General features: G+C 56.8%; 1 protein-coding gene across 1 annotated transcript; it reads left to right on the plus strand.

Moving 5' to 3' along the window:
* Positions 1–123: 123 nt before the first annotated feature.
* Nptxr (neuronal pentraxin receptor) lies at positions 124–14,788 on the plus strand. The gene is made up of 5 exons (XM_010612791.2): positions 124–183; positions 9,673–9,898; positions 11,017–11,264; positions 13,121–13,300; positions 13,708–14,788. Exons 1-5 carry the CDS (start codon positions 139–141, stop codon positions 13,930–13,932), a joined length of 924 nt encoding a protein of 307 aa, XP_010611093.1. The 5' UTR covers positions 124–138; the 3' UTR covers positions 13,933–14,788.
* Positions 14,789–15,047: the final 259 nt, after the last annotated feature.

A 15,047-nucleotide genomic window follows, 5' to 3' on the forward strand; every position in this document is an offset into this window, starting at 1 on the left:
TGGGAGGGTGCCTGGCTGGGGCACAGGTGAGCGTCGTCTGTCATCGTGACGGCGGCACCCCGGGCGCGCTGGGAGGACTGGTGTTGAGTCCCTTTCCTCTCCAGGCACCGCCCCAGCCTCGGTTTCTGCAGCTGTAAAATGGGTCCAACCGCATCCACTCCTGGTGGAAATCAACTGAAACAAGTGTGTGAAAATGCTTGGCACATACTGGGATCTCATTAAAGATCATAGCTGTTCCTTCTGGAGCCCTCAAGACGGCACCAGCCCAAACCCCATGGTCAGGAGATAGGATGTGCTGTCCGAGGGACCTTGGGTCTTCCTCTCCAACGAAGAGCAGCGAAGGAGTGCCCCTCACCACCTCCCACCCTTGAATGAATGGGCTCAGACTACTGGCCTCTCCTCAGGAGCTCAGTGCGGGCACAGCCTCTGACCCCTAAAAAGAGGCTCTTGGGGTACAGTGCGGCAGTGAACAGGGCCTCACACCCCACCCACCCCTCCCATCCCATCCCAGCCCTCCTCCTCCATTCACCTTTTCCAGACTTTCCTGGCTCAGGCTGGTGGTGGGGCAGCGGGAGCCCCCCTTGGTATGGGTGATCCTGGGTCAGACATTTCTCCTTTGGCATCCTGCAGCCACCTTCCTCCTGTAGGAACAAACCTGAGGTGTCCAGAGGTTCAGGTCCGACAGTCACACCGGGTGCTAGCAGCAGCTGTGGACATCTGCCGGGGACTGATTCCCAGACCACAAGGAAGAGTGTTAGGTCTGCAGAAGAAGGTGACAGAAAGGCCAAAGTGCCAGCTCCCCCTGCTACCTGCTCCCAGCCTGAGTGTGGCAGGGCAAGCCAGAGGAAGAAAATGCATGGGGACCCCCCACCCCAGGTTAAATCCTTGGGCCAGCAGAACAGACGATGTCCATGTGCAAGGGTGGGGAGAGGAGGAGGAGGAGGAGGTTGGGGGGTTCAGGGTTGGCCATCTTAGAGCCTAGAACAGCAAAGATGGCCAGGGGAAAGCTTGAAGTCCAAAGTGAATTGAGTCTCAGTTTCCTCACCTGTAAAGTGGGCGTAAGAGCAGCATGGACTTCACTGGGGCAGCGGAGGATGAGGGAGTCAATTTATGTAAAAGGCCAGAATGGTGCCTGGCACAGAGGTCTGCTCCATCAATTCGAGTGATTACTCTTTTTAACAATATGCTACAGTGTTTTTAATTTCTAAAATTCAACCAAAAATAAAAACAGGAACAAACTCTCCTTTTAGGAAGCAGATTTTATTAATATAAAAATAATTTGATATCAGGTCAACCTCTTCTTGCCTGCCAGGGCCCTGCCCCCACACCCAGATGGCACAGGTGGCTCCTCCCACGTCTGGGGCTGGCGCGGCCAGGCTGGCCCTGGACCTGTTCCCTGGCACCTGCGGCACTTGGCAGGGTGGTGTCCCCTCTTGGGAGCCTGCTGAGGCCGGGGGGATCCTGGAATTTGGCAGCAGGTCAGCCTTCCAGACCCAGGGAGCCCTGGCTTCCCCACACACACCTTCTCATGTTTCAGTGTGCAGCGGCCATGAAGAAAGAAAGAGCCTGGCTGTCCCTTGTGGGTATGTGGTGGGAGCTACGGTCTGGAGCCAGCAGGTGCAGGGTCAGACGATGGGTCTCTGCTGGGTCCCCTTTAGCCACTCTTCATTTCTCCGCTCTGTTCTCGTCTGTTATCCTCAAAAGCCTCCAGATTTTCAGGGTCTGCCCTCTCTGCCACCGCTGCCCTGAAAGTGCTTTTGCTCACATCCCGAGAATTGATGAACTGAGCTAGGACTTCTCGGTCTTTCTCTTGCTGACTCTCCTCTGCCCTCGGACCCTCCTCATTCTCCCCTGAACACCTCATGCCCTTGGCTCCTCCCCGTCTCCCTCTGCCCTTCCTCCTGCTCTCAGTTCTGCTTCCCAGATGTCCCTCTCCTTTTCCCTGTGTGATCTCAGCCACACCCTGAGCTTCTACCACCCACCGCACAGTGGGCCTTGACCAAATCTGTTTCCAGACCCACAGACCCTGCTGCCTGCTGAGCAGCTGCCTCTGCCCATCCCTGGTCCTATACCACACCCCGTTCCACTCCAACTGGAACTCAGGGTCCCTGCTCACCTGCTTCTTGAGGTGCTCTGGGGGCTGTGCTGGGGTCCTCCTGCCTCTTGGCCCAGTTCAGTTGTTCTCTGGTTTCCCACCTCCCGCACATCTTCTCCTCCTCCTCCTCCTCCTCCTCCTCTGCCAGGCAGCTCCAGGGGTACGGGGTACAAACTCTCCAGGCTGCCCTTTGGGATTCATCCACCTCTCAGGTCTCTGCCTCTGCCCAGATTCCCGCATAATCCTGCCTCTCCTGGAAGAGTCTGTACTGCAGTCACCTCCCCCAGAAGTCTTCCCCGAACTCACTCTGTCCCCTTCTACCCCACCCATGCTCCCATGACCCTCACCCGGCCGTGGCCACCTGCACATCTCCGATTCATCTTGTCCCTATCAGAACAGACTACAAAAGGTGGGGAAGGACGGGAAGGCCAGGCTGGCGGGGGGCTCCCTGCAGACCCCTTGTTGTGGGCACATTTGAGGGCTTTGGAGAAACTGGTTGTTTTTTATGTTTTGTTGTTGTGGTTGAAAATGTCAAAAGGCTGATGGGATTACATTTAATTCCGCCATTTCCTCCTGTTTGCAGCCCCTCTGCCCATCCATGTGCAGCCATTGTTAGAGCCGCTGGGCAATTTCCATTTTAGTGACTTCCCGGCTCCGTCGTGCATTCATCACTTGACCAGCTCTGTCACTGGGGATGTGGGCTGTTTCTTCTTCTGGATGCTCACTGCCCAATCTGTTTTGTGCGGAGGGCTGTGTTTTGCTTTCTTGACATCTATTGCATTATTTCTTTAGGCTGAATTCCCAGGGCTGCTATTACTGGGTCAGAGGATATTGACTTTTGATGGCTGTGGCCAAGAACCACTTTCCAAGAGAGCTGGACCATTTACGTGGCAATGGGCCATAGGTGTGTGTCCCAGTGTCCCACTTCTGGGCTAATGTATGTGTACAATAAAACTAAGATGGTTTTAGATGGCGTTTTTTAAAAACATAAACTCCATCCTTAACCCTGCCGGCAATCTGATTGTCTCCCCTCACCCTGGAGTGGGGGCTGGAGCAGGGAATATCCCAATGGCAGCCCCAGAGGAAGCCAGGAATCTTGCTGGAATAGCAATTACAGCTCACAGTTACTGAGTACTTAACACACACCAGGCCCCTATACATCATCTCATTTAATCTTCATACAATCTCTGTGTGTGGGGTGCTATTCTGTGCTCCCTTTTCAGAGAAACCAAAGTTCAGAGAGGTTAAGAAGCAGGACCCAGGTCCCACAGCAGTAGAGTTTGGCCTTTCTGGCTCTAAAACGTTTGTCTTTCTTCATTAACTCTCAGCTCCTCTGCAGGGCTTGGGCTTTGACCACTTGCAAGATGGGGAAAGACAAGTGAGGGTAGTACCCAAGGCTGTCTACTCTAAGTGGACAGCTGCAGGCCAGTGCACAAAGGCTTGTCTTGCTGGCTGCCGAGGTAACTGAGGGCCTACCTGTTAGCTGTGCAGCCTTCCATCCTAGGAAATAGGCTCAGTTCTTGCATGATTCTCCCTTTCCTGGTCTCAGGGTTCTTTTGGTTTTTTGTTTGTTTGTTTTTGTTTTGGGCAGGGGTATTGAACCCAGGGCCTTTTCTCTGAGCTACATCCCCAGCCATCTCTAGTCACTGAGTTGCCCCGGTTGGGCTTGAATTTACAATCCTGCTGCCTCAGACTCCCAGAATGCCAGGATTACAGGAGTGTACTGCCACATCCGGCTCGGCCTCCGTATTCTTATCTGTAAAATGAGCAGGATGGATGAGTTGAGGCCATCTTAGGGACCCTTCACTTCCTACTCCCACCAGCAGTGGCCCCTTCATTCTGATAAGAAGGCTGGCCTTTTAAACCCTGGCTCCGCCATCTGCTTGCCATGACCTCAGACAACCCCTTCTCTCCAGCTGTCAGCTTTGCCATCTGTTAAGTGGGAATTGTCGTCCTGTGTTCTTTTCAGTCCTTGCCCCGGTCGGGAAGAGCCTTACAGGGGAGACCCCCAGCTGGTAGGCACTGCTTGGGCAGAAAGCAAGGTCCACCCTGTGGTCTATTTGGGGGTGGTGGGGTCTATCTTACATCCAAGATGTATAAATGCTCACATATCCTACTGCAAAAGACCCAAAGAGCTGACATGGAGAGCCCCATGCAGGGGGGACAATGGCTTGCCATTTCTCATTGCTGTTGTTGTCCCATTGCACTGTGGCTTCATGCTCTGACCCATTCTCCTGCAGTGGACATCCAGGCCAGTGTCACACTCACAGTGGCTGTGATTAACTTTGTGGAATCTCCAGGTGCTGTCAGTCTGCCCTTCCTCCAGATCTGTCCCGAGGAGTGGGAGGCCTGGGCGATGAAGGGCGCATATTTAGCACAGGTAGGTAGGTCTGGCCACACATCTTCCCAAAGTGGCTGTGAGCGTCTGCACACCCACCCAGCTTTGTGTAAACCTGGCCATGGGCTTGGGGATTTTATAGCATCCTTGGTCCCTGCGGGTGTGCAGTAGACGTGCAGCTTTTATTTGCATTGCTCTGATAATTCCCCATGCCTAGCACCTTCCCTTCATGTTGAATTTTTGTGCAGAAGTCTTTGCCGATGGGAGGTACGATGAGGTCAGAGGTCAAAGGTCAGCCTCCTTTTCGAGGGACAGTCTTGGGTGCATCATCTCCATGGAACTCCAGGGATAGGGATTGAGGCAACCAACCCAAAGTGGAAGCATTGTCTTACTCCAGGGGAAACAGGCTCAGAGAGGCCAATGAATTTTCCCGATTCACACTGCATGGCAGAGGTTCAGCCAAGATGCCCACACCAGGATTTCTGGGTGAAGTGAGCTAGGGATGACGGTGCTGTCTTTGCTGAGGACTTTTGTCCAAGGACCAGAGGGCATGTGGGTAGCAGAGGTTCTCTGGCCTTCTGGAGAGGCAAGAGGATTCACCCCTTGGGACCCGGAGGCCCATGAGGGTTCCTGGGATGGGCCGCAGCCCTGCTGGTCTCCAGAGAGAGCTTTCCCATCACCCTTACCCATCTGTCTTCTCATTACAGCTCCAGATTGGCATGGGGTCCAGGATGGGCCAGCTCTGCCCTCTTCCCTGCCTGGGTGGCTCCTGGGGAGGAAGGTGGGGCACAGGATGGGGCTCCCTGGCACCCCCTCTTCCCACTCTTGGCAGAGCCCTGCACACCTTTGCTGTGGCGGGCATGGGACCTCCTCCCCTCTGGGCCCTGGTGCCTGGCACTCGGCATGATGAGGCAGCAGGCGCTCCTGCCTGTGTGAGGGCCTCATGACTGATTCCATGAGCACCACGCCACTGTCACCAGTCCCTTTACTAGGCTCTTAGAGGGTCAGATGCCGGCCAAAGTGGCTTCAGCTGGTGTTTTGATCAAGCACTGCAGCCCCTGGAACTGCTCTCCTGCCTCTCAGTGGTACCACAGGAGAGTAAGACTCGTCCCACCATCTTCCAGTCTTGTGAGCCTTGACAGAGTCTTTGGCTCCTATATCCCAGGGTACCGTTACCCACACCTTCCGGAGGAGGAGGCTGAGGGACAGAGTTCGAGCGACTCGCCCAACACTGAGATCTAGTAGGTGAGAGTTGCTGTCCGTGACCAGGACTTGGTGCTGCCACGCCCCGCACTGGCAGTGAATGAACGAGCCAGGGAATGAGCCGCGCGGTGGTTGCTTGTGCATGTTCTGCAGCCCTGCAGAGAAGCCTCAGGGCCGCCCCCCTCTCCTGGCCACCTGGACGGGGAGCAGGCAGCAGGCAGAGGACAGTGGGGTGGAAAGAGTGTTCTGGGCATAAAGAACAGCATTGAGCGGAAGCCTGAGGGTCAGAGGAGCGCTGGGCCTCTGGGGCGTGTGGTGGGAGGGACCTGTCGCCTCGAGGGAGGAGGTGGTCCTGTCTTGAGGCCAGAGGGACGGGGGCTCTGTGTTGGGGCTGGGGGGCTGTGGGCGGGTTTAAGCAGGAGAGCAGTGTAGCCAGCAGGGAGATGTGGGTGGCAGCCTCTGGTGCTATGTGGTGAAGTACCCAAGCCAGAGCTCAGACACGGGCCTGGGAGTGCCGCCTGCACGCTGTGGCACTGTACGCTGTGCGTGTTTGTGTCCACAGTAGCTAACTGCCCACTAGGTGCTTTCCTGTCCACATGACTCAACAGGAAGAGTTGGGGTGGAGCTGGCGAACAGGGGCCCTCTGAGAGGTATTTAAGTGGCTTCGTCCTCAGCGCAATGGCTGACTCTCCTGTTAACTTCATGCACCAACTTCATGTGTTGCTTGCAACACATCTCCACTCATTTCATCCTCGCTGGGTGCTGTGGGACAGTATTATTGTGCCCTCTTTGCCAATAGGGAACCGAAGGCATAGCCGTTGCTCAGCTGGTGGAGCCTGGGAGCTGAGCAGGACTCACAGGGCCTGGGGAGGCTGTACAGGCTTGGGACCTTGCTGCTGTCCCTAGGGCCAGGCTCTGTGCACAGGGAGACCCTGACCCTGAAGTCCAGGCTGAAGGCAGACAGGGCACCCAGCCCATGCCCATGTGGCAGATCAGCAAACTGAGACCCAGCCCGTTTGGGGGAGGACCGAGGAGAGGGCACAGGCTGAAGGCCTCACTCTGGCCCTGCAGCTGTGTGACATTAGGCGGGCAGCCTCCAGCTCTGAGCCTTGGTTCACCTGTCTGCATAGCAGGCCTCCTTCCTCCCCAGCCTGTGAGCACAGCTGAGAAGAGTTTGCCTCACTTCCTGGGGAGCAGAGCCCGGCAGATGTGAGCGCTCAGAGACAGTGGCACTGTGAGCACCCTGGGCCCTGAGTGCGAAGGAGCCAAGCACATTAGCAGCCGAACTGTGGGGAGAACCCAGTGAGAGCCAAGCTCCCCTTCCCCTCCCCAGCGCCTCAGGCCAGGAGCCCACGCACCGCAGCCCACACCCGCAGCAGATGGCCAGGGTGTGGGGGAACTGTGCTCCTGTGATTCAGACACGGGGGTGAGGGGGCGCGCATGATGCAGAGCCCACCTCCTCTCTGCCCTTCCTGGCCACGCAGCGCAGGGAGGGTGCTGTGACGGGAGCACAGCTTGTGCGCCTCCTGTGTTCTCCTTGAAGGAAGCAGCGTGGTGTAAATATCCTTCTCATCCTGTCCCTCCTGGCATGGTTCCTTCCCTGAGCCAGAGAGAAGATGTGCTCCAGGCGTGTCAGACAGTTCGGAGGGACTTGTGCCTCAGTTTCCCTCGTTGTGTACACAGAGTTCAGCGTGCATGAGAGGTCATGAGGCCTCCTGTGACGCACCAAGGGTGGGCCTGACCCATGGAGCCATCCGGGATGTGGCCCTCCTGCTGAGCAGGGCACAGAGGAGGGTGGGCGCTGAGGCAGATCAGCGCAGGGGGCCGGGAAGGAGGCGGCCCAAGGCTTCCTGGAAGTCTGTCTGGCTCCAGTGCAGTTGGGCCCTGTCACCACCACCACCACCCCCGCCATCCATGGTTCCATGGTCAGGTGGAGTCTGACTCCGTCAGCTCTCGTGGGCAGGCCTCATGGGTTGCGTGATGCTTCTCTATTCTTTCCATCTGTCCTGGGGATGGACAAAGAGAGGCCTCGGTGCCTCCATTTTACAGGAGGGGAAACAGGCTTTGGGGTTAATCTGCATCCGAGCCAGGATTTTCAGGCACCTTGGAGTGAGGATGAGCCCTCGGGATCGCAAAGCTAAGTGTAAGGAGGGTTCTGCATGTACTGAGTGGCTCATCCATCCATCCCTGTGCCTCCTCCCTGGGCTTCACCCCAGCCTGGGGGGAGGGGACAGGCAGGCATCTGGAAGGATGGGCCCCTGGGACCTTTTTCATGGCGTGTGGTGGGGGATAAAGGTGGCCCGAGTCCCCCTCCCCAGTGCTTCATGGAGTCCCTTCCTGGTGCCAGCCTCAGTGACTTCATCCTGGTGACCCATTTCCCTGGGCAGAGAGAGAAGGCTGATCCTCAGTCCCTCCCCATTGCCACCAGATGGAGAGACGGGAGGGGAGATTTGAGCCTGAGCTGCTACGATAGCCCTGGCAATTCAAGGCAATCTCATCTTTCCCCATACACCATCAGTCATCTCAGGACCTGCATCCTGGGAGTTCTGGCGCCCCACTTTATAGATGAGGAACAGTGGAATCATATGTTCTTGGGGAGCAGTGGTAGAGCTGAGTGTCACCCCCTCTATGAGGTCCTGTCAGTGGTCACAGATGGCAGCTCCCACACCCAGCAGCACTTCCCTTGTCCCATGGTTAGAAATCAGGCTAAGAAAGGGTAAGGGATGTGCCCCATTGTCATCAGTGAAGGACCTTCCAGGCCAGAGCTGCTCATTTGAGGCTAAGAAGGTCTTCTATACTTGTCCCAAGCTATGGGCCAGACCCTCGCAGCTCAGTGTTCAGAAAGAACTGGGTTCTTGGCTTCCTGTTTTCCCTTCTGCTGTATCATCAGCACCGGGGACAGCGCCCCACGCAAGGTCGTTGGGGGGCGCATACTTCCTCCTAGAAAGAACTGGGAGGATTGAGCCAGCTCCCGACTGGGGCCTGGGGCTGGGGGCTGGGTGGGCCAGGCTGGGTGGGAACCGCTCAGGCCCCAGGGGAGAGTGCAAGGGGCTTACCAGTGGGGACTTCAGAGTGTGGAAGAAGTCAGGCAGACAGTAAATGCTTCTTATTTGACTCCCAGTGAATTATTAATCTACTGATGTTCCTGTGACATATCCACCAGAGACTGCCCCTCCAAAAGTCGAACTTGTGGCTTTCCTGTGCCCCAGGAAAGGGGGAAGGAGGGGCTCCCAGCTTCTGCCTCAGGTCTCCTGACTGCTAGGAGGAGGGACACTGCTGTCATCCTCCCCTAGACGGGGTGTCGGAGTGCAACCTGGACCGCTTGACCCTACACGGTAGTGGCAATATTTAGCATTTGCCAGGTAACCCTCCCCACAGCCCTTCCAAATAGGTGCAGTTGTCTCATGAGGAAATAAGTTCAGAGAGATCAAGGGATTTTTTTCCTAGGGTCTTACAGCAGATCGGTGGCCGAGCTGGACCTGAGCCCTGAGCTGTCTGACTCCAGTCTGGGATCTTAACCACATGTCTCCCCAGAAAGACCATGACACCAGAGTCCTATTCCAGAAGACCCTGGCTTGTGCTTCTAGGTCTGCCTGGGATGGCAAGACCAGCCACAGCCACAGAAGTGTCCCTGGAGACCACTAACATCCAGCAGCTCTTTCCCTGGAGCTGGAGGTCACAGAGACAGAGCTGGCCCTGTCCTCAAGGATGTCCAGGCCGTGGTGGAGGAGTGGGGTGGTGGGGTAATAGTAAAGGGGTGGGAAGGCCCTCGGTGTCTCTGCGAGAGCTGCTGCCCACACACTTCTTGCTGGAAGGCTGTGTACTGATGGGCCAGTAGAGGGGCAACTGTCTTGCTTCTGCTCCTTCGCTTCCCACATTCTCTTGCCAGTGCCAAGCTTGGTTGCCCACAGTTTTATTTCTGTCCCCATTTTGCATATGGGGACTCTGAGGCCGACCGGGGTCACTGCACAGGGTGGTGGCATCTCAGAGCCCCGTGCCTGTGACCTCACACATCCCTCCTCTGCCCTGTGAGCAGCAGGAGCTCCCAGCCCGTGTGAACCTCTCAGCCGCCCCTGCCCCGGCACCCGCAGCACCCACTGCCTTGCACTCCAAGATGGACGAGCTGGAGGGGCAGCTGCTGGCCAAGGTGCTGGCGCTGGAGAAGGAGCGTGCGGCTCTCAGCCACAGCAGTCACCGGCAGCGCCAGGAGGTAGAGAAGGAGCTGGACGCCCTACAGGGACGTGTGACGGAGCTGGAACACGGTGGGTCCCACAGAGAGGGCGGTGTGGACGAGACCTGGGTCCCCAGGGCAGCTGGGGAGACAGAGCCACTTGACAACATGTTGGTGCTCTCCAGAGGCCAAGGTGGACAGGATGGTGGGGAGGAGGCTACAGGACGCAAGAGGAAGAGAAAGAATATCGTTGTGCTCAAAGTGATCACTAGCAATTGCAATTTTCTGACACTACTGTGTTGTTAGAGTGAGCTAAGGGCTGCACACACCTGCTAATTTCACCTTCACAGACTGCACAGGGCTTTTCACAGGTGAGAAAACTGAGGTTCAGAGAGGCCAACTGATTTTCCGAAGGTCACACAGTCAGTAAGTCAAGAATCTAGACCTCAAACAAAGTCTAGACCCCTGGTCATGCATTCAACCACCCACAAATGGCACCTTCAGTGAATTAGGATTTTTGTCGTTTGTTTAACACCTAAGCTGGGCACTGCCAGGGGGACAGAGAAGCATAATGGACAGTGTACAGGCATGGACATCAGGAGCCCTGGCTCTAAGCTCAACATCTGTCAGCTGTTTTGTTTGAATCCCAGCTCTACCCTTCACGAGCTGTGTGGCCTTGAGAAAATAACTTAGCATTTCTGTGTCATGATGTTCTCATGTGTAAATGAGGGTGGCAATAGTGGAAGGTGCTCTGAGGCATGAAATAACATATGTAAGAATGCTTAGAACAATGCCTGCCAATCAGAAAGAGGATGGAATGCCTAAGTGGCAAAGAACTCTAAATAATGATAATAATCACAGCTAACTTTTGCTGAGCATGAATATGGGCCAGACCTTCCACATATTCTGGCCACCTGATCCTCACACAGCCCTGGCAGGGAGGAAATATGACCCTATTTTAGGGATGAAGCTGAAGCTAGAGAGGTTAAGCTTAATTTTTTGGAAGTCACAGAGCCGAGAAGTGGTAAAGGTAGGGTTTGAACTTGGGACACGCAGATCCAGAGGCCTTGGGCGTTAGCCATGTCCCTGAGCACAGAGGCAGAGTAGAAAAGGGGGTGAGGGCTCCTGACACACATCAGGTGGCCAGGAACCATTAGCCCTCCTTCTGCCCTGGGCAGTGTCCTCTGACCCCACCATGCCCACCCCCAGGGTCCTCGGCCTACAGCCCCCCAGAAGCCTTCAAGGTCGGCATCCCCATCCGCAACAACTACATGTACGCCCGCGTGCGGAAGGCTCTGCCCGAGCTCTACGCCTTCACCACCTGCATGTGGCTGCGGTCCAGGTCAGGTGGCACGGGCCAGGGCACACCCTTCTCCTACTCGGTGCCTGGGCAGGCCAACGAGATCGTGCTGCTGGAGGCGGGCCACGAGCCCATGGAGCTGCTGATCAACGACAAGGTGGGCAGGGCCGGGGGTGGGGGTGGGGGTCACCCTCCCAGGACCCCCCACGTGCGGGCTGGCGCTTTCATTCTGCCACTCTGCAGCCGTGGCATACCTTAAGTGCCTACTCTGTGCCAGGCTGGGCTCTGGGAATAATACAGAGACAAACCAGATGCAGGGTAGGCTGAAGAGGGGCTGGCAGTGTTGTCGCCTCTGTGGCGATGGGTCAGTGAGGTGCACAGAGGTGAAAGAAGGACCTTTGAGGGGACCTGGCTGTGGGGCAGGGCTGCAGGTGCAGGTGCCCAATGCCCTGCTCATTCTCTTGGAAGGGAGGGAAGTGCCTTGGCTGTAAAACGGGAATGATAACAGTCCTTACCGCTTGGGGCTAGGATGAGAAATAGAAGCCTTATGTGCAAGTAGGGAACTCTGAGCAGAGCCTAGCAGTCAGCCAGCTTCCTTAGGTGTGAGCTGTTTGCCTGTGTGAGGCACCGTGGAGAAGCACTCAGTCTCCTCAGCACTCTCAACCTTCCCAGCTGTGAGTGAGGCAGGTGCCTGCACTGCTCCCATTTTGCAGATGGAGAAGAGAGGCTCGGAGAGAGGCAGTGCTCCCTGGACAGACAGCACGAGATGGATGAGGTTGTGATTCAGGGTCTTGGGCTCCAGGAACTACCTCTTAACCCCTCCAATCTTCCTCACACCCAGGCCTCCTGCACCCCCGGCCCTCCCCTGGCCAATCACTTCTCCCAAAGTTCCTCCCCTGCCTGCTTTGGCCTTGCAGGCATGGTGATCTTTTGATCACACTCCCCTGCTGGGGCCAGCCAACAGCCAGGCAGGCCAAGTGATACCTTTCATGTGTGTCCTGGAAGAAAGAGGAGGAGGCCCAGGGAACAGCGAGTCTGTCCTGTGGCCCCATAAGCTCTAAGACTGAGGTAGCTGAACTCCATCTAGAACTGTGCCTTGCTCTGGTCACCACCCTCCTGGCTGCTGCCCTTTGTCCTCGGCCTGCTCAAGGGAAAGCCCTCGAGGTGAAGGATTTCAGCACCATGGACAGGACGCAGGCATAGGCTGCCCACTGATACTGCTGGGCTAACAATGGATCCCAGGGTCCTTCTGGATACTTCTGTGCCATGTCCCCTTCCTGTCAGCCTTCACACCTCCTGCGCCTCACCAGTGGTCCTGTGCTGTTTCATGTGGCAGTGTTGTCCCTGAAGCCCTCCCTCCTGTGCAGACACAGTTCACCAAGGAGGTCTCAGAGAATGCTGTGTAGAATTGTGATCTCAGAGAACCTACACAGCAGAGGAGCCCTTTGGGAGCACCATATACAGCACGTTTCTTTCATCTCACAGGCCAACTCCAATCCATTAGCACAGGCTTCTGGAGCACTGTGATAAGAGAGCCTAGGCTGAGTCAGGCTCGGGATCAATTGGTCATGTCTGCCTTGGGTGGTGGAAGAGGTGATGGCTGCACTTGTGCCCTCCCTTGTCTGAACCCTGCACTTTCCTGATGGGGAAACTGAGCCCCACCATGGTCACACATGGTTGATGGCAGAACCAAGGTCAGAGACTGGTGTCTGAGCTCTGTCTGAACCCCATTCTGTCAGTGCCAGTGCTTCTGAGTCCTAGGCATGTGCCGAGCTCTATGGATAGTGCTGCCACCACCCTCGGGACCTTGTGCACTGGGAAAACTGGACAGTTCCAGCACCCTAGGGAAGCTGTGAGGGTGGAGGAGCCAGGGGTCAGGGGAGAACTGGCCGAGGGAAAGGAGGATCAGGACTGGGGTTGGCCCCTGGGTGAAAGTCTCCCCACCTCCCAATCCCCTGCTCCAGCCTCGGGCTTGTGGCCCCTTTGACCTGGAGTTTGGGGCCGTTTGTCCAGGTGGCCCAGCTGCCAATGAGTCTGAAGGACAACAGCTGGCACCACATCTGCATTGCCTGGACCACAAGGGATGGCCTGTGGTCTGCCTACCAGGATGGGGAGCTGCGGGGCTCCGGGGAGAATCTGGCAGCCTGGCACCCCATCAAGCCTCATGGCATCCTTATTCTGGGCCAGGAGCAGGTAAGCCTCGGACAGGGATTGGCTGCAGGTCCAAGTGCTTATCCTGCCCTGGCAGTAAGCATGAGCAGGAGGGCATGAGGAGAGAGAACACGAAGATAGCAGTGACCCTAAGTCTGACCCCACTTTTCAGCAGAGGGACAAACTGAGGGACAGGGAAAGTGAGAGACCTGGCAAAAGGGCTGCCCTTGGGGGTGGGACTATAGCCTTGGGGTGGAGCCAGAACTTGGGGGTGGAGCTAGAACCTTGCGGGTGGGGTTAGAACTTTGAGGGTGATCCTAGAGCCTTAGCAGACAGAATCTGGGGCGTGGGGCAGGGCTTCAGCAGGGACAGAGCCTGACTCTGAGGTTGTTATCTCTTCTGCTTCCTCACTCCATGTCTCTCCTTTCTCTGCTGCTCTCTTGGCCCAGGATACCCTGGGAGGCCGATTTGATGCCACCCAGGCCTTTGTTGGTGACATTGCCCAGTTTAACCTGTGGGACCATGTGCTGACACCTGCCCAGGTCCTGGGCATTGCCAACTGTACTGCATCACTGCTGGGCAACGTCCTCCCTTGGGAAGACAAGCTGGTGGAGACCTTCGGGGGTGCCAAAAAGGCTACCTTCGATGTCTGCAAGGGGAGGACCAAGGCGTGAAGGCCACCTCGTCCAGGGCCCCTCCCATGCCTGCCACTTCGGGGACCTTGAGGGGGCTCTTCCCCCCTCAGCCTGTCCGCGTGCTGTCCTTTCCTCCTGCCCACTCCTGCCCGTGCCTCCCTCTTTCCCTCACCTGCACCCGCTCCTCCAGAATGCCCTGTCCTGAGGTGGGTGTCCCCTGGGTGGGGACAAGCATCTTAAGTCTACAGTGAAGCCTGGGGTGAGTCCTGGCTCTGGCCCTCCTGGCACTACACAGGAGTGTTCTCCCCACCCCACCCTCCCCCATCCATTGATCCCAACAGCACCCGCACGGGGTTGTTGTGGGGTGGCCCCTATGCTGCAGGCCTGGGCTTGTCCCCTCCAGGGCCACAGAAGGCTGTAGAAGTGGATGACAGAGACTCGGGGCATCAGACTCACCTTCTCCCCTTTCCCGCCAGCTGCCCACCTGGGAGCCTCCCCACCCTCGACCCCTTCCTCTTCTGTGTGCAGCGGTTTGAATCTTGGTTCCTTGCCTGGTGCAGCCCCATTTCAGTTTCCAGGACATTCCCTTCCCAGCTCCAGCCTGGAGAGCTAGGGACCAAGAGGCCCCAAAGCCCAAGGGCTGTAGTAACCCCTGTGCCCACTGCCATGGTCCCCTCCTCCTCCATGCCCAGGACAGGTCCGGGACCCCATATCCTGAGCTAGGGGAAGCTTCAGGCAGACACAGCAGCCCAGGCAGCATCGCTGCTGTCGGAGCCACATCACCAAGCCATGTGGCCCCTGTGAGTGCCTGCCCTACGGGAGCCTTGCTTTGTTCCCTGTGCGTCACTCCCAGAGCTCTGCAGAGCCAGTGTGAGATGACTTGAGATCCTCGGCAGGTAAAGCAGGGCAATCCTAGAGATCCCGGGGCTGGCAGGGGAGGGTCCTGGAACTGGGCAGCAAGGAGAGTCAGGCTGGGCGTGGGTTAGGTCAGCAGTTGGCTCTGCGGTCAGGGTCAAGGGCAAGGTTCCAGGCTAAGCAGGCTCATACACGGTCTAAAAACATCAGTTGTCTCCTCACCTGGCATTCCAGTCTGTCTGGGATTGTCTCAGACGGCTGCTTGGATTTCTGGTTCCTATCCTTGAATCTTTACTTTA

The sequence above is a fragment of the Fukomys damarensis genome, unplaced genomic scaffold (assembly GCF_012274545.1).
Source record: "Fukomys damarensis isolate Sample0158 unplaced genomic scaffold, DMR_v1.0_HiC HiC_scaffold_19, whole genome shotgun sequence".
Taxonomy (NCBI): Eukaryota; Metazoa; Chordata; class Mammalia; order Rodentia; family Bathyergidae; genus Fukomys; species Fukomys damarensis.